This window comes from Coregonus lavaretus (genome assembly GCF_964263955.1).
Source record: "Coregonus lavaretus genome assembly, chromosome: 4".
NCBI classification, from domain to species: Eukaryota; Metazoa; Chordata; class Actinopteri; order Salmoniformes; family Salmonidae; genus Coregonus; species Coregonus lavaretus.
Genome location: NC_139991.1, coordinates 62,894,197 through 62,916,635, shown reverse-complemented (window position 1 = coordinate 62,916,635; position 22,439 = coordinate 62,894,197). Strand labels below are relative to the sequence as shown.

The 22,439-nt window shown below is 44.2% G+C and overlaps 1 protein-coding gene across 1 annotated transcript in view; it reads right to left on the bottom strand.

Moving 5' to 3' along the window:
* The window catches only part of LOC311127927 (allograft inflammatory factor 1-like), a gene marked incomplete at both ends in the record, with an annotated part of 37,596 nt that continues 15,157 nt past the window's right edge, over positions 1-22,439 (bottom strand). Inside the window, 3 exon segments of the mRNA XM_084159828.1 lie at positions 1-88; positions 9,264-9,426; positions 16,021-16,062. Coding sequence (XP_084015954.1) covers positions 1-88; positions 9,264-9,426; positions 16,021-16,062 — 293 coding nt within the window.

Below are 22,439 nucleotides of genomic sequence, written 5' to 3'. Positions count from 1 at the left end.
CTATGGCAGGCTGGCTATGTCCCGTTTGGGTGGAGGCCCATCAGGCTTACAGATGGCTCCATTAGCCTTGTCCTCGAAGATCATCACCCTGCAGAAAGAATGAGAGGAGGGGGACAGATAGAAAGGGAGAGGGAGAGAGAGAGAGAGTGAGAAGAAAGAGAAAGAACAAGAGAGGTCAGCGGTGGACTGCAAAACAAACTCAAAGCTATGCCAGTCTCCCACAGTTAAGGGAATAGTACGGACTTCATAAGTAGGTGCTTTTCTAGAAGTACAGTACCAGTCAAAAGTTTGGACAAACCTACTCATTCAAGGGTTTTTCTTTATTTTTACATTGTAGAATAATAGTGAAGACATCAAAACTATGAAATAACACATATGGAATCATGTAGAAACCAACTAGCCACCCTTTGCCTTTATGACAGCTTTGCACACTCTTGGAATTCTATCAACCAGCTTCACTTGGAATGCTTTTCCAACAGTCTTGAAGGAGTTCCCACATATGCTGTGCACTTGTTGGCTCCTTTTCCTTCACTCTGAGGTCCGACTCATCCCAAACCATCTCAATTGGGTTGAGGTCGGGGGATTGTGGCCAGGTCATCTGATGCAGCACTCCATCACTGTACTTCTTGGTAAAATAGCCCTTACACAGCCTGGAGGTGTGTCGGGTCATTGTCCTGTTGAAATGGCGTATCGCTGCAGAATGATGCTGTGATAGCCATGCTGGTTAAGTGTGCCTTGAATTCTAAATAAATCACAGAGTGTCACCAGCAAAGCACCCCCACACCATAACACCTCCTCCTCTATGCTTTACGGTGGGAACTACACATGCAGAAATCATCCGTTCACCCACACCGTGTCTCACAAAGACACGCTGGTTTGAACCAAATATCTTCAATTTGGACTCCAGACCAAAGGACAAATTTCCACCTAATGTCCATTGCTCGTGTTTCTTGGCCCAAGCAGGTCTCTTCTTCTTATTGGTGTCCTTTAGTTGTGGTTTCTTTGCAGCAATTCGACCATGAAGGCCTGATTCACACAGTCCCCTCTGAACAGTTACTTGAACTCTGTGAAACATTTATTTGGGCTGCAATTTCTGAGGCTGGTAACTCTAATGAACTTATCCTCTGCAGCAGAGGTAACTCTGGGTCTTCCATTCCTGTGGCGGTCCTCATGAGAGCCAGTTTCATCATAGCACTTGATGGTTTTTGTGACAGCACTTGAATAAACGTTCAAAAGTGCTTGAAATGTTCCATATTGACTGATCTTCATGTCTTAATGTAATGATGGACTGTCATTTCTCTTTGCTTATTTGAGCTGTTCTTGCCATAATATGGACTTGGTCTTTTACCAAATTGGGCTATCTTCTGTATACCCCCCCTACCTTGTCACAACACAACTGATTGGCTCAAACGCATTAAGAAGGAAAGAAATTCCACAAATTAACTTTTAAGAAGGCACACCTGTTAATTGAAATGCATTCCAGGTGAATACCTCATGAAGCTGGTTGAGATAATGCCAAGAGTGTGCAAAGCTGTCATTAAGGCAAAGGGTGGCTATTTGAAGAATCTCAAATATAAAATATATTTTGATTTATTTAACACTTTTTTGGTTACTACATGATTCCATAGGTGTTACTTCATAGTTTTGATGTCTTCACTATTATTCTACAATGTAAAACAATTTAAAAATAAAGAAAAACCCATGAATGAGTAGGTGTGTCCAAACTTTTGACTGGTAGTGTACATTGCACAACAATGTCAAATGGGGGGTGTCCAGCTGTTTTTAAGCAGCACACACTCACAAGCATGAAACATACATGCCCAGACAAACACACTAAGCACTTAGGCTATAGCAGGATTTTGGCCATGCACCGAGGGATGGGGTTTGGGGAATGTGGTTGGCAACCACATTCCCCCCAAGCTGAGAGCTGGGCAGGATTTAAGATGGTTGCCTTGCGGTGTCCACTTAGTGTCCCACACTACCGACAGTCACTAACGAAGACAGTGTCCATAGCCGAATACCCATACTAGCGTACTAATAGCATACATTTTATAGTAGGTGAAATTGCAACATTTGTACTCCGAATGGGTCATCTAATTCGCAGGTAGCTTAGTGGGTAAGAGCTTTGTGCCAGTAACCGAAAGGTCGCTGGTTCTAATCCCCGAGCCGACTAGGTGAAAAATCTGTCGATGTGCCCTTGAGCAAGGCACTTAACCCTAATTGCTCCTGTAAGTCGCTCTGGATAAGAGCGTCTGCTAAATGACTAAAAATGTAACATTTTTAAATGTAATTCGTTCATTTTGGTATAGCACTTCAATTTACCTGATTATCAGCTATTGTCAAACACCTGAGTCTGAAAAAACGAGTGAACTAGATCAATCAAATTAGTATTCAGTTTAAGTATGTAGTACGTTAGTATGAGTATTCGGACACCACCGGTTACTAATGACAGTCCCTAATGAGCGGCCAGGCCAGAGAAGGCGATCAAAACAGGACACCCTGCTGAATTTAACAAGGGGCTTATGTCACCAACCTGACACACTGATCTAAATAGAGAGAGAGGGAGATAGAGAGACTAAACAGATTGGGATAGAGGGGATGAGGCACAAAAGGGAAAGAGATAAACAATAGTGAGTCAATAGGGGAATATGAGAGACAGGAGTGCAAATACAAAGACAGAAAGAATGAATGCTGAAAAAAATAGAGAAATGAAATAGATGGAGAGACCATGAAAGGCCTTGAGAGAATGAAGGAGGGAGCCAGGGAGGAAGGGAGTAAAACAAAGAAAGGAGAAAGACAAAGGGAGCGAGGGAGAAAGGGAGCGAGCAAGGGAGAGAGAGAGAGAGAGCTGACAGGTTCTATTCAGAGCGAGCAGGCATCTTTACTTTACTTTTTTGGTTAACCTCAGCAAAGCTCCTATAAGCTCATAATGAGCGCTGATCCCCATGGAGGCCAAACCGCTGCCACGGCAACTCAAATGCTGGTGCACGCCTCCCTGGCAACCACTCCCCACTCTGTTCCTGACTAACTTACCCAGGGTTCCACTGGATGGCACAATCAGCTACCTACAGCTGTATCTGCCTTACAGTGACTACTGGATCAGTGTGTTTGAGGGGATCAGCCTGAGCAATGCACTGCACAGATTTGCTCATCTAAATCATGTAATGGGATGCAGGATGATTTGTATTGTAGATAAGTAATTCTGCAAAGCCTTGCTCAGGCCAAACCTCTCGCGAACACCCACTACGCCTCTAAATTCCCTTCTGACAACGCAGCCTCAGTCGTCAGGCACAGTCACACCGGTTCCACTAAAATAGCCGGGATTATCTAATTGGCTGGCTGGGCTCCATGAGGAAAGAGAGGGATTCCTCATCTCCCTGTAAGGTGGTTCACACACTAACCCTGTCAAGCCTATCACACTGACCATAACTAGGATTCACTCTGAGGACAAGACAGAACCATATACAGTTATTGATCAACTACTTACGCCATGGTCAACCTCTGTAGATCTAACCTTATATTCATAATAACTAGGCTAACTACACAATGCTATGGTAATAATCACTAGTTAACTGATACGGACAAATACCTCACTATCAATACTCTTCAGATAATCCCTCATTCTTCAAGTTAGAAATATGGTGTGGTCCTCTGTAGCTCAGCTGGTAGAGCACGGCGCTTGTAACGCCAAGGTAGTGGGTTCGATCCCCGGGACCACCCATACACAAAAATGTATGCACGCATGACTGTAAGTCGCTTTGGATAAAAGCGTCTGCTAAATGGCATATTATTATTATTATTAAATAAACAGAATAGATACATAATTGTCCTCTGGTGCCATGAAGAGGAATGTTTTACAGTGGGGGAAAAAAGTATTTAGTCAGCCACCAATTGTGCAAGTTCTCCCACTTAAAAAGATGAGAGAGGCCTGTAATTTTCATCATAGGTACACGTCAACTATGACAGACAAAATGAGAAAAGGAAATCCAGAAAATCACATTGTAGGATTTTTAATGAATTTATTTGCAAATTATGGTGGAAAATAAGTATTTGGTCAATAACAAAAGTTTCTCAATACTTTGTTATATACCCTTTGTTGGCAATGACACAGGTCAAACGTTTTCTGTAAGTCTTCACAAGGTTTTCACACACTGTTGCTGGTATTTTGGCCCATTCCTACATGCAGATCTCCTCTAGAGCAGTGATGTTTTGGGGCTGTCGCTGGGCAACACGGACTTTCACCTCCCTCCAAAGATTTTCTATGGGGTTGAGATCTAGAGACTGGCTAGGCCACTCCAGGACCTTGAAATGCTTCTTACGAAGCCACTCCTTCGTTGCCCGGGCGGTGTGTTTGGGATCATTGTCATGCTGAAAGACCCAGCCACGTTTCATCTTCAATGCCCTTGCTGATGGAAGGAGGTTTTCACTCAAAATCTCACGATACATGGCCCCATTCATTCTTTCCTTTACACGGATCAGTCGTCCTGGTCCCTTTGCAGAAAGACAGCCCCAAAGCATGATGTTTCCACCCCCATGCTTCACAGTAGGTATGGTGTTCTTTGGATGCAACTCAGCATTCTTTGTCCTCCAAACACGACGAGTTGAGTTTTTACCAAAAAGTTCTATTTTGGTTTCATCTGACCATATGACATTTTCCCAATCCTCTTCTGGATCGTCCAAATGCACTCTAGCAAACTTCAGACGGGCCTGGACATGTACTGGCTTAAGCAGGGGGACACGTCTGGCACTGCAGGATTTGAGTCCCTGGCGGCGTAGTGTGTTACTGATGGTAGGCTTTGTTACTTTGGTCCCAGCTCTCTGCAGGTCATTCACTAGGTCCCCCTGTGTGGTTCTGGGATTTTTGCTCACCGTTCTTGTGATCATTTTGACCCCACGGGGTGAGATCTTGCGTGGAGCCCCAGATCGAGGGAGATTATCAGTGGTCTTGTATGTCTTCCATTTTCTAATAATTGCTCCCACAATTGATTTCCTCAAACCAAGGTGCTTACCTATTGCAGATTCAGTCTTCCCAGCCTGGTGCAGGTCTACAATTTTGTTTCTGGTGTCCTTTGACAGCTCTTTGGTCTTGGCCATAGTGGAGTTTGGAGTGTGACTGTTTGAGGTTGTGGACAGGTGTCTTTTATACTGATAACAAGTTCAAACAGGTGCCATTAATACAGGTAATGAGTGGCGGACAGAGGAGCCTCTTAAAGAAGAAGTTACAGGTCTGTGAGAGCCAGAAATCTTGCTTGTTTGTAGGTGACCAAATACTTATTTTCCACCATAATTTGCAAATAAATTCATAAAAAATCCTACAATGTGATTTTCTGGATTTTTTTCTCTCTCAATTTGTCTGTCATAGTTGACGTGTACCTATGATGAAAATTACAGGCCTCTCTCATATTTTTAAGTGGGAGAACTTGCACAATTGGTGGCTGACTAAATACTTTTTCCCCCCAATGTACCTGTCTTGTCTGCATCTTCCCCTATCAATGAGGACCCATGGGGCGGCGCATAATTGGCCCAGCGTCGTCCAGGGTAGGGGAGGGAATGGCCGGCAGGGATGTAGAGCATGGCGTTTGCAACGCCAGGGTTGTGGGTTCATTTCCCATGGGGGGGCAGTATGAAAAATAAAATAATGTATGCACTCACTAACTGTAAGTCGCTCTGGATAAGAGCGTCTGCTAAATGACTAAAATGTACATGTAAATGTAAATGTAGGCTAACATGCAGAGTACCGGTAATAATTCGATATTAAACTGATTATGGCAGTAGGCAGATTATGCAATAGTCATGGAAACACCTTATTCTGTTTATCTTAATTGGTGTGTAGTCAAACTTGAAGTAAGAATACATAAATTAAAACACCTGATTTTCTGAGCAACCTTTCAAATTATTAGGAAACGTAAACCCCTTAAACGGCATTCCAGCTATGTATTTGATCTGCGCATGTGCTAGCACCAGCCGAGCGAGCCTCACTCTTTAACGCGAGTGAAGTGAGTTCGGAAAAACTGAAAATATTCATCTTATAAATATTTTTCACATACAGATTTATATGTCCGAACTCCGAATGAAATAGTCTTCGCAAAAATAACATGGTGACTGTGGTAGAACGTTTATTTTGATGGCGATTTTCTGCATTTATCAAAAGTCCCATCAGTAGCGTGATTTCAGATGTGTCCATGTAAACAGGATTTCTAGGGACATCGTTCTTCTTGCAAAGCATTTAAACGTTTGTATCAAATTATTATAAAAATCTGACTATCCACAATAAATTGCATTATTGTGTGCATGTAATCATGCTCAATATTCTACTACTGTTTCCCAGAAGAGCAGTGATTTCACCGCTTGTGCTATAGTGGTGCCCAACCCAAATTATTTTCCTGTAATTGCAGCAAAACCAGTTGTTCCCCTGCCAAGAAACTGTGAATAACAGTTTACTAACTATATAATAGCTCCTGTTGTCTGCCCGCAAACCCCTCACTCTCGCTCGCTCCGTCTTCCGATCTCTCTCTCCAACTCTCACTCTCCTTTCCAGGAGAAACGACATAATATAATACAACAAGACAGACGTTGTAGATCGCTGTGGCGAACTTGGACAACATCCAATCAGATGCATGTATTAAAGGCTGGAGCGGGAGAACGTTTTTTGAAAAGGGGGGTGGTGTTCTTCTCAAATCACTCAGAGAATAGAGTTTAGCAACATTTACTATTTTTTTCTCTCTCTTAGGGCAGTGAATGAGGCCCTATCTAATTCACTCTCAATGGAGAGGAAGGCTGACAACTGCACACCACATGAGAGGGAGCGATAGAGATAGAATCAAGGCCAACATCTTGTTAGTCCAATTGAACAAGGCAACAGTATGGAATTAAATGACTTCCCCTCTATATAATAAACACTCAAACATGTCTAATATATCAGTCAGAATAATTAGGCTATAACTTTCTGAACCTTCCTCTCCTCTCTTACTCTCCCCCCCTTTCCCTCCCGGCAAGATGTTCATAATAATATAATAATAATATGCCATTTAGCAGACGCTTTTATCCAAAGCGACTTACAGTCATGCGTGCATACATTTTTGTGTGTGGGTGGTCCCGGGGATCGAACCCACTACCTTGGCGTTACAAGCGCCGTGCTCTACCAGCTGAGCTCCATCCTACAGCTGTAGAGGTGAACATGGATAATTACACCAGCTGGTTCAATTAGGACAGGGTCCTCACCCCTACAGCTGTAGGATGGAGCAGAGAGAGAGAGAGAGAGAGAGAGAGAGAGAGAGAGAGAGAGAGAGAGAGAGAGAGAGAGAGAGAGAGAGAGAGAGAGAGAGAGAGAGAGAGAGAGAGACGAATGAAGAAAGGGTGGAAGGAGGAGAGAGACGAATGAAGAAAGGGTGGAAGGAGTAGTGGAGAACAGTTTTGTTTCCTCCTGATGATGATTAGTGTATTTTATATTATGAGGAGATTTGCCTGGTTAAGGGTCTGCCTGGCCAGCTTATTCCAGTTAGAGCTGACACGCAATAGCAAACATACACTGACCAGCCCCTTAGATCTCTGCCCAAACCCACCCCAGGATGTTTTCCTGTTTGAAAAGGGCTTACACATGCTAAAGTAACCCCGCCCAAAACACTTGTTGCCTGGCTTTCCAAGGTCCATTCCTCTTCCGACTCACAGATTTTCCCCTTGACAGTGTTGCCCTTAAGTGAAAAGTGATTTTTACAGGGTGAAGTTTTGGACTGTCCTCAACATTGTCTGTTTCCTGCTCCTCCCACCATGAACACCAGAAGGTGTTTTTCTACCATGGCGATTTAACGCTGGTTCAGTACTAGAATTTTTGTTAAGTTCGGTACTTCTGTTAAATGTGTCTCACGTGATTGAGAGGATCAAGTCTGTCTATCGGAGGAGCCCCTTTATAACGCGAAGAGCAAAGTGCCTGCTCTACTTACTCATTCATTGCTAGAGCTGTCTGGGCTGCATTGTTAGCTCCCCTCATGCTGCACAGACGTTAACACACTTGAATAATGTGACACAGCATGCAGAAATCTAAAAACGGTTCATTACTGTTCGCAAAACAATGTCCATACATTCTAGACCACTTTTACAATGCAAGATGATAACGGTAGCTTCCAGCTATCATGTTACTGAATGCATCTAGATATTTTCAGATTTCGTTATCAGCAAATGTGGCGAAAAGTACAGTAAATGTAAAATGCACATAAAATCAACAGTGTAATGTTTGGATTCAGTCTTGTGTAAGGTGAACTGTTGTGTCCTCACCTTTAGTCTAATACTTTTTCCATAATATCCAAACTGTTCTCTTTAAATTCCTACCATGGTTATGCATATACTTTCATTTTACATTTACATTTTAGTCATTTAGCAGACACTTATCTAGAGTGACTTACAGGAGCAATTAGGGTTAAGTGCCTTGCTCAAGACATGTTTCTTCTGTAAGAAACATTTCAATTTAGCCCTATCCAATTCACACGAGTGTATGTAGTTAAAGAGACAGAGCACACTTCTATGCAAACGTTGTTGATCAGTACAATAAAATGTTCTCCTTGAAGCTGCCAATAAAATAAGTCCTAAATGGAAGGGATTGTTTGTAATCTGTAGCCCCATGATATCTGCCAAAACAAGCTCAATAACTCAATGCATGCACTCCTATTGAATAATACACATTCACGTGTATTGTGAATAGACCTAGGCTAGATTTTGATTTACCCAGTTTATCAATAGAGATTTACAATTCAAATAAATGATTACCGTTATGTAGTTAGATTGGTAAAAACAAAGTCAAATTGACTGTATGATTGTATAATTGATTCATTAATGAATACATGGCTGTCTCTAAAAAAATGTACATAGAAATGTTCAAATGTAATGATATTGAACTCAAGATGCCCAACGATTGAACAGAGCAGTAGCTGAGTTTATCTGTGCCATTCTGTGACTTAGGCTAATACACCTTTATTTTGGTGGTATTGTTTTGGTATCGAGTATCGTGATGGTATCGAGTATTGTGATACTAAACGTGGTATCGGTGCTGAAGTCAAAGTTCTGGTATGGTGACAACACTAACACACACACAAGCACTCACTGTACACACACACACACACACACACAGAAGAAAAACAACAGATGCTAATGAAATATGACGCAATACAAAGCACATATGTCGGCAACAGGTGCCGCACACACCCACCAACCCAATACACCCCAACACACACACACACACACACACACACACACACACCACAAACACTCACAGTTTGAGAACGGCCGAGCGCTTGCCCAGCATCATCTTGACAAAGTCTCTGTAGTTGATGCTGTCGCTGATGCCTTCGGTCACCTCAGAGATCATTTTCTTCATTTCCAGGTGGGTCTTAGGAACACCCAGCTTCTCCATCATCCTCTTCAGACCCATCATATCTGGAGGACAATACAGGAGAAAGGTTAACACACACACATAAACGAGAACGACAGACACACAACACCTGGAAAACACACCTACACAAGCAGCCAAATGTGCTTGCCTGACACACAATGGTGACACATGAACCCCTCATAGACCTCTAGTTCATCCCATAAAGACAACACACTGAGGTCTTAACCAATGTTCCCTCAAAAAATGTTGGCACTGAGCAAATTTCACGTCTGCTGAGCGCAAACTTGAACGTTGTAAAAATTCTGTGCAACTTCCAGTGCGCGTTTACTGTGAACATTGAGGCTGTACCCGCTTTAAGTTACAGTTTTAACAGTGGCCATGTAGGCTACTGTGGCTATTTGATCATAATGTAGGCCTACCAGAGTGGCCTACCATCAAACACAATTGAGAAAATGCATCCCATAACATTTTAACATGGAAATAGTTGTTCTATCATTCAGCCAATGTATGGTGTTCAATGTAGGCCTATATTGCAGGGCTTGACATGAACCTGTTCATCCACTTGTCCTTCAGACAAGGAGGTGACTGAAAATGTTGTTGTGTTGTTTGATGCAAGAAACTACTTTACAAAATAAAATACATTATTATTCCCCTACCATTATTACAGAGAATCAGACAAATTACCCTCTGCCTATTGGCTACTTATTCAAGCCTGTCTCAAAATACAACACTGCCCCTTTAAGACAAAAGAAAAAAAGCCTCTTTACCTGCCTCGCTTTTCAAAGATGCCTAGAAATGCACACATTTGGTGCTCTTGTAGGAAGCAATCACGCCCTTATTGCTGACGACAAATGATCTATAACTGGGCTAATAACTCACTAACTAGCAAAGGATAGGAATAAAATGCGCACGTCGCTACATGCAGCTCTCGCTTTGATCTCAAAACAAGCGCATCTACTCACGACCGCTCATGCTGTAAACATAGTCCAGTTCAACTTAAATGGCACAGATCCATATATGGCAATGGTCTATTTGCATATAGGCCTACTGTAGCTCTGATTGTTTATGCCGCACAGGTCTGTGTAGAGTACGGGCTGAGTAGTGCATATCAATGCAATAGAATCCTACTACGATGCGTTCTGCCTACAACAAAATCTCTTGCATAGATCATTTTGTTTCGGTACGTTGCATTGAAAGTGTCTAATATTGCGTTGATTCGATCACAATTGCCACAGTAAAGATAAACATTGATAGTGTTAACAGGTAAAACTATAGAACAGTGGTCACCAACTTTTTTTGAGACAAGATCACTTTCTGAGTCAAAATGCAAGCCAAGATCTATCAGTCAGATTGTTTTTTAACATCAATTAAAAAACGCAAGCCTATGCAACATTAACCAATTAAAAACAGTACTGTAGCAATGAGGTTTGTGGAGTAAGCTATAGGCCCAATACATTATCGGCAGGTGAGGTGAGTAGTCATGCTGTACTTCGCTCCGCAGGTAATATGACACATTACATTACAATGGAAAGATTTGATTAGTGTAATGTTGGCTAGCTACATAGTTGTATTTGTATCAAAGATAAAGGTGTAGTATAGAGTAACTATCGAGGTTAGCTAGCCAGCTACATTCGTTCGCAGCGACGCCGTTTTTCAAACAAAGTCAACACCGCAGCCATTGCTAGCTAGCCAACACTACCAGCAGTACTGTAGCAACTAAATACAATATCCTTTTAGCCAGCTACATTCGTTCGCAGCGACGCCGTTTTTCAAACAAAGTCATCACCGCAGCCATTGCTAGCTAGCCAACGCTACCAGCTAGCAGTACTATAGCAACTAAATACAATATAATTTTAGCCAGCTACATTCGTTCGCAGCGACACCGTTTTTCAAACAAAGTCAACACAGCAGCCATTGCTAGCTAGCAGTACTGTAGCAGCTAAATACAATATATTTGTGCTAGCTAGCCAACGTTTAATTATTGCTGCGTTATGAAAGGAACTAGACACGGACACGAATTATCTGTTTAGTGTGTTAACACACTATTGGTAGTTTGTTGTAACCAAGTATTGGTGCTAAACCGTGTGTTATTGGATGCTAGCATGCTAGTTAGCTATGGCGTCATAGTTAGCTAGCTGAATAAAGTAAGTTGAGTCTATTCCTTGAAACATTGAACCGCTGTAGTTTACAACAATTCTAATTTCTAAAGTGGAAGTTGGGAGAGTTTTATTCGGGTGTTTCAGTGAAACAATTATAGTCTCTGAGGTGGAAGTTGGGAGAGTTATATTTGGGAGTTGTGGTGAGGGAGGCCCCGCTCTCTCCTTTCCCTGATGTTTAGTTCATTTCATTCCGATCTCCTCTGCATTATTGTAGCCATTTGCTACAGCCTGTCAACTATGCCTCTGCCTATCCCTGTTCTCTCCTCTCCGCACAGGCTACACAAACGCCTCACACCGCGTGGCTGCTGCCTCTCTAACCTGGTGGTCCCTGCACGCACCACACACCTGGAGTTCCAGGTCTCAGGCAGCCTCTGGAACTGCCGTTCTGCTGCCAACAAGGCTGACTTCATCCCAGCCTATGCTACCCTCCAGTCCCTCGACTTCCTTGCGCTGACGGAAACATGGATTACCACTGAAAACACTGCTACTCGTACTGCTCTCTCCTCGGCTGACCATGTGTTCTCGCATACCCCGAGAGCATCTGGTCAGAGGGGTGGTGGCACAGGAATCCTCATCTCTCCCAAGTGGACATTCTCAATTTTTCCCCTAACCCATCTGTCTATCTCCTCATTTGAATTCCATGCTGTCACAGTCACTAGCCCATTTAAGCTTAATATCCTTGTCATCTATCGCCCTCCAGGTTCCCTTGGAGAGTTCATCAATGAGCTTGACGCCTTGATAAGCTCCTTTCCTGAGGATGGCTCACCCCTCACAGTTTTGGGGGATTTCAACCTCCCTACGTCTACATTTGACTCATTTCTCTCTGCCTCCTTCTTTCCACTCCTCTCCTCTTTTGACCTCACCCTCTCACCGTCCCCCCCTACTCACAAGGCAGGCAATACGCTTGACCTCATCTTTACTAGATGCTGCTCTTCTACTAATCTCACTGCAACTCCCCTCCATGTCTCCGACCACTACTTTGTATCCTTTTCTCTCTCGCTCTCCTCCAACACTACTCACTCTGCCCCTACACAGATGGTAATGCGCCGCCGCAACCTTCGCTCTCTCTCTCCCACTACTCTCTCCTCTTCCATCCTATCATCTCTTCCCTCTGCTCAATCCTTCTCCCTCCAATCTCCTGATTCTGCCTCCTCAACCCTCCTCTCCCCCCTTTCTGCATCCTTTGACTCTCTGTGTCCCCTATCCTCCCGGCCGGCTCGGTCCTCCCCTCCAGCTCCGTGGCTTGATGACTCATTGCGAGCTCACAGAACAGAGCTCCGGGCAGCTGAGCGGAAATGGAAGAAAACTAGACTCCCTGCGGACCTGGCATCTTTTCACTCGCTCCTCTCTACATTTCCTTCATCTGTTTCTGCTGCTAAGGCCACTTTCTACCACTCTAAATTCCAAGCATCTGCCTCTAACCCTAGGAAGCTCTTTGCCACATTCTCCTCCCTGCTGAATCCTCCTCCCCCCCCCCCCTCCTCCCTCTCTGTGGATGACTTCGTCAACCACTTTGAAAAGAAGGTTGACGACATCCGATCCTCGTTTGTTAAGTCTAATGACACTGCTGGTCCTGCTCACACTGCCCTACCCTATGCTTTGACTTCTTTCTCCCCTCTCTCTCCAGATAAAATCTCGCGACTTGTGACTGCAGGCCGCCCAACAACCTGCCCGCTTGACCCCATCCCCTCCTCTCTTCTCCAGACCATCTCCGGTGACCTTCTCCCCTACCTCACCTCACTGATCAACTCATCCTTGACCGCTGGCTATGTCCCTTCCGTCTTCAAGAGAGCGCGAGTTGCACCCCTTCTCAAAAAACCAACACTCTATCCCTCTGATGTCAACAACTACAGACCAGTATCCCTTCTTTCTTTTCTTTCCAAAACTATTGAGCGTGCCGTCTTTAGCCAACTCTTGCTATCTCTCTCAGAATGACCTTCTTGATCCAAACCAGTCAGGTTTCAGGACTGGTCATTCAACTGAGACTGCTCTTCTCTGTGTCACGGAGGCTCTCCGCACTGCTAAAGCTAACTCTCTCTCCTCTGCTCTTGTCCTTCTAGACCTGTCTGCTGCCTTTGATACTGTGAACCATCAGATCCTCCTCTCCACCCTCTCCGAGCTGGGCATCTCCGGCGCGGCTCACTCTTGGATTGCGTCCTACCTGACCGGTCGCTCCTACCAAGTGGCGTGGCGAGAAGCTGTCTCCGCACCACGTGCTCTCACCACTGGTGTCCCCCAGGGCTCAGTTCTAGGCCCTCTCCTATTCTCGCTATACACCAAGTCACTTGGCTCTGTCATATCCTCACATGGCCTCTCCTATCATTGCTACGCTGACGATACACAACTAATCTTCTCCTTTCCCCCTTCTGATAACCAGGTGGCGAATCGCATCTCTGCATGTCTGGCAGACATATCAGTATGGATGACGGATCACCACCTCAAGCTGAACCTTGGCAAGACGGAGCTGCTCTTCCTCCCGGGGAAGGACTGCCCGTTCCATGATCTCGCCATCACGGTTGACAACTCCGTTGTGTCCTCCTCCCAGAGTGCGAAGAGCCTTGGCGTGACCCTGGACAACACCCTGTCGTTCTCCGCTAACATCAAGGCGGTGACCCGATCCTGCAGGTTCATGCTCTACAACATTCAGAGAGTACGACCCTGCCTTACACAGGAAGCGGCACAGGTCCTAATCCAGGCACTTGTCATCTCCCGTCTGGATTACTGCAACTCGCTGTTGGCTGGGCTCCCTGCCTGTGCCATTAAACCCCTACAACTCATCCAGAATGCCGCAGCCCGTCTGGTGTTCAACCTTCCCAAGTTCTCTCACGTCACCCCGCTCCTCCGCACACTCCACTGGCTTCCAGTTGAAGCTCGCATCTGTTACAAGACCATGGTGCTTGCCTATGGAGCTGTGAGGGGAACGGCACCTCCGTACCTTCGGGCTCTGATCAGTCCCTACACCCAAACGAGGGCACTGCGTTCATCCACCTCTGGCCTGCTGGTCCCCTTCCTCTGCGGAAGCATAGTTCCCGCTCAGCCCAGTCAAAACTGTTCGCTGCTCTGGCACCCCAATGGTGGAACAAGCTCCCTCACGACGCCAGGATAGCGGAGTCACTCACCACCTTACGGAAACATTTGAAACCCCACCTCTTTAAGGAATACCTGGGATAGGATAAAGTAATCCTTCTACCCCCCCCCCCCCCCCTAAAAAAAATAATAATAATAATTTGTAAAGTGGTTATCCCACTGGCTATAGGATGAATGCACCAATTTGTAAGTCGCTCTGGATAAGAGCGTCTGCTAAATGACGTAAATGTAAATGTAATTATCACCGCATATTGGCTTTGCTTGAATTGCCCTGCCAACACATTGTTGTTCGGTAAATTTTTTAAAAACATTATATAAAAAAAAATTGAGGTAGGCTATATGATCACACCGGTAATAGACCCGTTGTTGTATTACTTGTGAGGCACAGCTGAGGGAGCATACATTTAAATAATTTGCGTTTTATTTTACTTGGCTGATGGTGCCTGCATTTGATGGTCAGTCTCAGTGGAGGGAGAGAGCAGCAGATTGAGAGTCCGCCTCTCAACATCACTCCGCTCTCCCAGAGAAAGTGAAATACATCTCGATATTAAAAAAGACCCAAGCCGCTAATAACAACAACGCAAGCCTATAGATACACTTTCCTACTCATTCATTACTGCTGCACTGCAAGTTGTAGCGCTGAGTGGAAATAGGTAGAACGCGCATTTTATGGCTTATAAAAGTGTTGAATACAAAGTGTTGACAGTGCTGAGTAAGAACTTAAACATGAACTCACTCATAAAAACAGCAGCTCTTTGCTGTATTCGTTGACAGTCTCTCTAGTCATGGTTTTAAACGTTTTGAAATCTCACAGTATCAACTTTGCAGTAGCTTTATTTTATGCCTGCTACGTTACTTCAGACACTGTATTCTGAGCCATCCGATTGGCCAGCGGTAGGCCTATAGTGCACTTGATTTGCTCTCTGGGTCCGCTGGGAAGGCAGAGTTTGTATCTTCAGACACATGAAATGGGTTCAAAATGGCAACAGTTCGCCTACCCGGCACGCAGGGCAACTGAATCGGGTGCACCTACCGCCACAGCCCGAGACTAATTTAAAGAAATTGGAACAAAAGGCTTAATCATTGTTTTTTTTACAGAAATGTTTGGCGATTGACTAGGAATGCCTTGGATCACGATCGACCGGTAGGTGAACACTGCTCTACAAAGTTGAGTGAAGTTTAATCTCGTGCTGATATTTCTGCATGACAGTCCCCCGGGGAGCTGCGGGGCAGTCTCTGGGTTACAGCGCGCAGCATAGAGGGAACATTGGTCTTAACTACTGCTCAGTGATCCCACAAACACAAATGGGTAAATGATCCTTGTTCTGACTGAAGCACTGCAGTTGTGTATCGCTGGTGAGCACCTGGCTACTTGCTGGTTCCACTACTCACCAATCTCTCCCTGGTCGTTCAGGTCAAACTCTGCATATTTGTCTGCAAAACAAATCAGCACAAAACGGCATGGTTAGCGTGCGTTGTTAACACACAGCAGACTAAATAAGGAGTGTGGTGAATCAATTTAACACCCCCTCATACCTCCCCAGAGACACTTGGTCACATAAACAACACTCCTACATCAGACAACACACACCACAACATTCTCATAAACACACACACACAAAAAAAATATATATATATATATATATATATATATATATATATATATATATACACACACACACATACATACATACAGTGAGGGAAAAAAGTTTTTGATCTCCTGCTGATTTTATACGTTTGCCAACTGACAAAGAAATGATCAGTCTATAATTTTAATGGTAGGTTTATTTCAACAGTGAGAGACAGAATAACAACAAAACATCCAGAAAAAACATGTCAAAAATGTTATAAATTGATTTGCATTTTAATGAGGGAAATAAGTATTTGACCCCCTCTCAATCAGAAAGATTTCTGGCTCCCAGGTGTCTTTTATACAGGTAATGAGCTGAGATTAGGAGCACACTCTTAAAGGTAGTGCTCCTAATCTCAGCTTGTTACCTGTATAAAAGACACCTGTCCACAAAAGCAATCAATCAATCAGATTCCAAACTCTCCACCATGGCCAAGACCAAAGAGCTCTCCAAGGATGTTAGGGACAAGATTGTAGACCTACACAAGGCTGGAATGGGCTACAAGACCATCGCCAAGCAGCTTGGTGAGAAGGTGACAACAGTTGGTACGATTATTCGCAAATGGAAGAAACACAAAAGACCTGTCAATCTCCCTCGGCCTGGGGCTCCATGCAAGATATCACCTCGTGGAGTTGCAATGATCATGAGAACGGTGAGGAATCAGCCCAGAACTACACGGGAGGATCTTGTCAATGATCTCAAGGCAACTGGGACCATAGTCACCAAAAAAACAATTGGTAACACACTACGCCGTGAAGGACTGAAATCCTGCAGCGCCCGCAAGGTCCCCCTGCTCAAGAAAGCACATATACATGCCCGTCTGAAGTTTGCCAATGAACATCTGAATGATTCAGAGGAGAACTGGGTGAAAGTGTTGTGGTCAGATGAGACCAAAATGGAGCTCTTTGGCATCAACTCAACTCGCCGTGTTTAGAGGAGGAGGAATGCTGCCTATGACCCCAAGAACACCATCCCCATCGTCAAACATGGAGGTGGAAACATTATTCTTTGGGGGTGTTTTTCTGCTAAGGGGACAGGACAACTTCACCGCATCAAAGGGACGATGGACGGGGCCATGTACCGTCAAATCTTGGGTGAGAACCTCCTTCCCTCAGCCAGGGCATTGAAAATGGGTCGTGGATGGGTATTCCAGCATGACAATGACCCAAAACACACGGCCAAGGCAACAAAGGAGTGGCTCAAGAAGAAGCACATTAAGGTCCTGGAGTGGCCTAGCCAGTCTCCAGACCTTAATCCCATAGAACATCTGTGGAAGGAGCTTAAGGTTTGAGTTGCCAAACGTCAGCCTCGAAACCTTTAATAACTTGGAGAAGATCTGCAAAGAGGAGTGGGACAAAATCCCTCCTGAGATGTGTGCAAACCTGGTGGCCAACTACAAGAAACGTCTGACCTCTGTGATTGCCAACAAGGGTTTTGCCACTAAGTACTAAATCATGTTTTGCAGAGGGGTCAAATACTTATTTCCCTCATTAAAATGCAAATCAATTTATAAAATTTTTGACATGCATTTTTCTGGATTTTTGTTGTTGTTATTCTGTCTCTCGCTGTTCAAATAAACCTACCATTAAAATAATAGACTGATCATTTCTTTCTCAGTGGGCAAACGTACAAAATCAGCAGGGGATCAAATACTTTTTTCCCTCACTGTGTACACACACACTGAACAAAAATGTAAATGCAACATTTGAAGTGTTGACCCCATGTTTTATGAGCTGAAATAAAAGATCCCAGAAAATGTTCAATATGCACAAAAAGCTTATTATTTCTCTCAAATGTTGTGCATAAATTTCTTTACTTCCCTGTTAGTGAGCATTTCTTCTTTGCCAAGATAATCCATCCAACTGACAGGTGTGGCATATCAAGAAGCTGATTAAACAGCATGATCAATACACAGGTGCACCTTGTGCTGGGGACAATAAAAGGCCACTCTAAAATGTGCAGTTGTGTCACACAACGCAATGCCACAGATGTCTTAAGTTTTGAGGAGCGTGCAATTGACATGCTGACTGCAGGAATGTCCAACAGAGCTGTTGCCAGAGAATTGAATGTTCATTTCTCTACCATAAGCTGCCTCCAACATCATTTTAGAGAATTTGGCAGTACAGTCGTGGTCAAAAGTTGAGAATGACACAAATACTAATTTCCACAAAGTCTGCTGCCTCAGTTGTGATTATGGAAATTTGCATATATCCAGAAGGTCATGAAGAGTGATCAGATTAATTGCAATTAATTGCAAAGTCCCTCTTTGCCATGAAAATGAACTTAATCCCCAAAAAACATTTCCACTGCATTTCAGCCCTCCCACAAAAGGACCAGCTGCCATCATGTCAGTGATTATTTCGTTAACACAGGTGAGAGTGTTGACGAGGACAAGGCTGGAGATCACTCTGTCACGCTGATTGAGTTAGAATAACAAACTGGAAGCTTTAAAAGGAGGGTGGTGCTTGAAATCATTGTTCTTCCTCTGTTAACCATGGTTACCTGCAAGGAAACATGTGCCGTCATCATTGCTTTGCACAAAAAGGGCTTCACAGGCAAGGATATTGCTGCTAGTAAGATTGCACATAAATCAACCATTTATTGGATCATCAAGAACTTCAAGGAGAGAGGTTCAATTGTTGTGAAGAAGGCGTCAGGGCGCCCAAGAAAGTCCAGCAAGCGCCAGGACCGTCTCTTAAAGTTGATTCAGCTGCGGGATCGGGGCACCACCAGTGCAGAGCTTGCTCAGGAATGGCAGCAGGCAGGTGTGAGTGCATCTGCACGCACAGTGAGGCAAAGACTTTTGGAGGATGGCCTGGTGTCAAGAAGGGCAGCAAAGAAGCCACTTCTCTCCAGGAAAAACATCAGGGACAGACTGATATTCTGCAAAAGGTACAGGGATTGGACTGCTGAGGACTGGGGTAAAGTCATTTTCTCTGATTAATCCCTTCTCCGATTGTTTGGGGCATCCGGAAAACACCTTGTCCGGAGAAGACAAGGTGAGCGCTACCATCAGTCCTGTGTAATGCCAACAGTAAAGCATGCTGAGACCATTCATGTGTGAGGTTGCTTGTCAGCCAAGGGAGTGGGCTCACTCACAATTTTGCCTAAGAACACATCCATGAATAAAGAATGGTACCAACACATCCTCAGAGAGCAACTTCTCCCAACCATCCAAGAGCAGTTTGGAGACGACCAATGCCTTTTCCAGCATGATGGAGCACCTTGCCATAAGGCAAAAGTGATAACTAAGTGGCTCGGGGAACAAAACATCGACATTTTGGGTCCATGGCCAGGAAACTCCCCAGACCTTAATCCCATTGAGAACTTGTGGTCGATCCTCAAGAGGCAGGTGGACAAACAAAAACCCACAACTTCTGACAAACTCCAAGCATTGATTATGCAGGAATGGGCTGCCATCAGTCAGGATGTGGCCCAGAAGTTAATTGACAGCATGCCAGGGCGGATTGCAGAGGTCTTGAAAAAGATGGGTCAACACTGCAAATATTGACTCTTTGCATAAACTTAATGTAATTGTCAATAAAAGCCTTTGACACTTATGGAATGCTTGTAATTATACTTCAGTATACCATAGTAACATCTGATAAAAATATATCATAACACTGAAGCAGCGAACTTTGTGAAGACCAATACTTGTATCATTCTCAAAACTCCAGAGTACAGGCCTCGGTGTAACGCTCATTCCTTCGACAAAACCGCGACTCGTCAGTGAAGAGCACTTTTTGCCAGTCCTGTCTGGTCCAGCGACGGTGGGTTTGTGCCCATAGGCAATGTTGTTGCCGGTGATGTCTGGTGAGGACCTGCCTTATAACAGGCCTACAAGCCCTCAGTCCAGCCTCTCTCAGCCTATTGCGGACAGTCTGACCACTGATGGAGGGATTGTGTGTTCCTGGTGTAACTCGGGCAGTTGTTGTTGCCATCCTGTACCTGTCCCGCAGGTGTGATGTTCGGATGTACCGATCCTGTGCAGGTGTTGTTACACGTGGTCTGCCACTGCGAGGACGATCAGGTGTCCGTCCTGTTTCCCTGTAGCACTGTCTTAGGCGTCTCACAGTACGGACATTGCAATTTATTTCCCTGGCCACATCTGCAGTCCTCATGCCTCCCTGCAGCATGCCTAAGGCACGTTCACGCAGATGAGCAGGGACCCTGGGCATCTTTCTTTTGGTGTTTTTCAGAGTCAGTAGAAAGGCCTCTTAGTTTCCTAAGTTTTCATAACTGTGACCTTAATTGCCTACTGTCTGTAAGCTGTTAGTGTGTCTTAACGACCGTTCCACAGGTGCATGTTCATTAATTGTTTATGGTTCATTGAACAAGCATGGGAAACAGTGTTTAAACCCTTTACAATGAAGAACTGTGAAGTTATTCTGATTTTTACAAATTATCTTTGAAAGACAGGGTTCTGAAAAAGGGACGTTTCTTTTTTTGCTGAGTTTGTATACACACACACAAAACAAAAATATAAAACGCAACATACAACAATTTCAAAGATTTTGCTGAGTTACAGTTACAGTTCATAAGATAATCAGTCCATTTAAATAAATAAATTAGGCTCTAATCTATGGGGCGCAGCCATGGGTGGGCCTGGGCATAGGCCCACCCATTTGGGAGCCAGGCCGACCCACTGGTGAGCCAGGCCCAGCCAATCAGAATGAGTTTTTCCCAACAAAAGGCCTTTTTTACAGACAGAAATACTCCTCAGCACCCCCAATAATCACACCAACTGTTGTCACCTTCTCACCAAGATGCTTGGCGATGGTTTTGTAGCCCATTCCAGCCTTGTGTAGGTCTACAATCTTGTCCCTGACATCCTTGAATAGCTCTTTGGTCTTGGCCATGGTGGAGAGTTTGGAATCTGATTGATTGATTGCTTCTGTGGACAGGTGTCTTTTATACAGGTAACAAACTGAGATTAGGAGCACTCCCTTTAAGAGTGTGCTCCTAATCTCAGCTCGATACCTGTATAAAAGACACCTGGGAGCCAGAAATCTTTCTGATTGAGAGGGGGTCAAATACTTATTTCCCTCATTAAATGCAAATCAATTTATAACATTTTTGACATGCGTTTTTCTGGATTTTGTAGTTGTTATTCTGTCTCTCACTGTTCAAATAAACCTACCATTAAAATTATAGACTGATCATTTCTTTGTCAGTGGGCAAACGTACAAAATCAGCAGGGGATCAAATACTTTTTTCCCTCACTGTACATACTATATTACGTCAACTACCTTGTACCCCTGCACATTGACTCGGTACTGGTACTCCTTGTATATAGCCTCATTATTATTTTTATTGTGTTACTATTTCCTTTTTTATTCAGCAAATATTTGTCTTACTTTTTAACTCGTAAGTAAGCATTTTACTGTAGTCTACACCTGTTGTATTCGGTGCATGTGACCAATAAAATTAGATTTGAACAGTAGGTCCATAATCCTGACCTTCCAACAATGAACAGACCCTCCCATTTGGCCTGGCCTTGAGTTTAAGTTACGATACTGTTACGATACGGACAGATTATTAGGTACACCCATCAAGTACCGGGTCGGACCCCTCTTTGCCTCCAGAACAGCCTGAATTCTTCAAGGGAATGGATTCTACAACCTGTCGGAAACGTTTGTTGCTCAATTGTTATCAATGGACCTAACGTGTGCCAGGAAAACATTCCCCACACCAGTACAACACTGTCACCAGCCTGTACCAGGCAGGATCGGTCCATGGACTCATGCTGTTTATGCCAAATCCTGACTCTGCCATCAGCATGACGCAACAGGAACTGGGATTCGGCTCGAGAATAATGTCACAGGTCTGGGTCGGATCTGATTGTCACGGGTCTCGGGTCTCGGGTAGGTGTCATTTTAACTGACTTGTCTGGAAGGAACCATACAGATCCAAAACGCGACTGCTGCAGTAGAGGGAGAGAAATTGTATAATTTATGCTGCTGCTATTTGCTTTTTGAGAGTGGCGCGTGTAGCTTGTTGTTGTTGGCCAATCATAAGTCATTAAAGCAGCAATAGGCTACAGTCACAGCCTCTGTGTGGGGCAAAAGCTAAGAGATATCTAATCAATGGAGGAAGATGGAATTAAAAGTTAAAAGGAGAAGGATAGGCTACAACATCCAAGAGCCAACAGGTAGGCTGCTACTTTATATTCTGAATAGA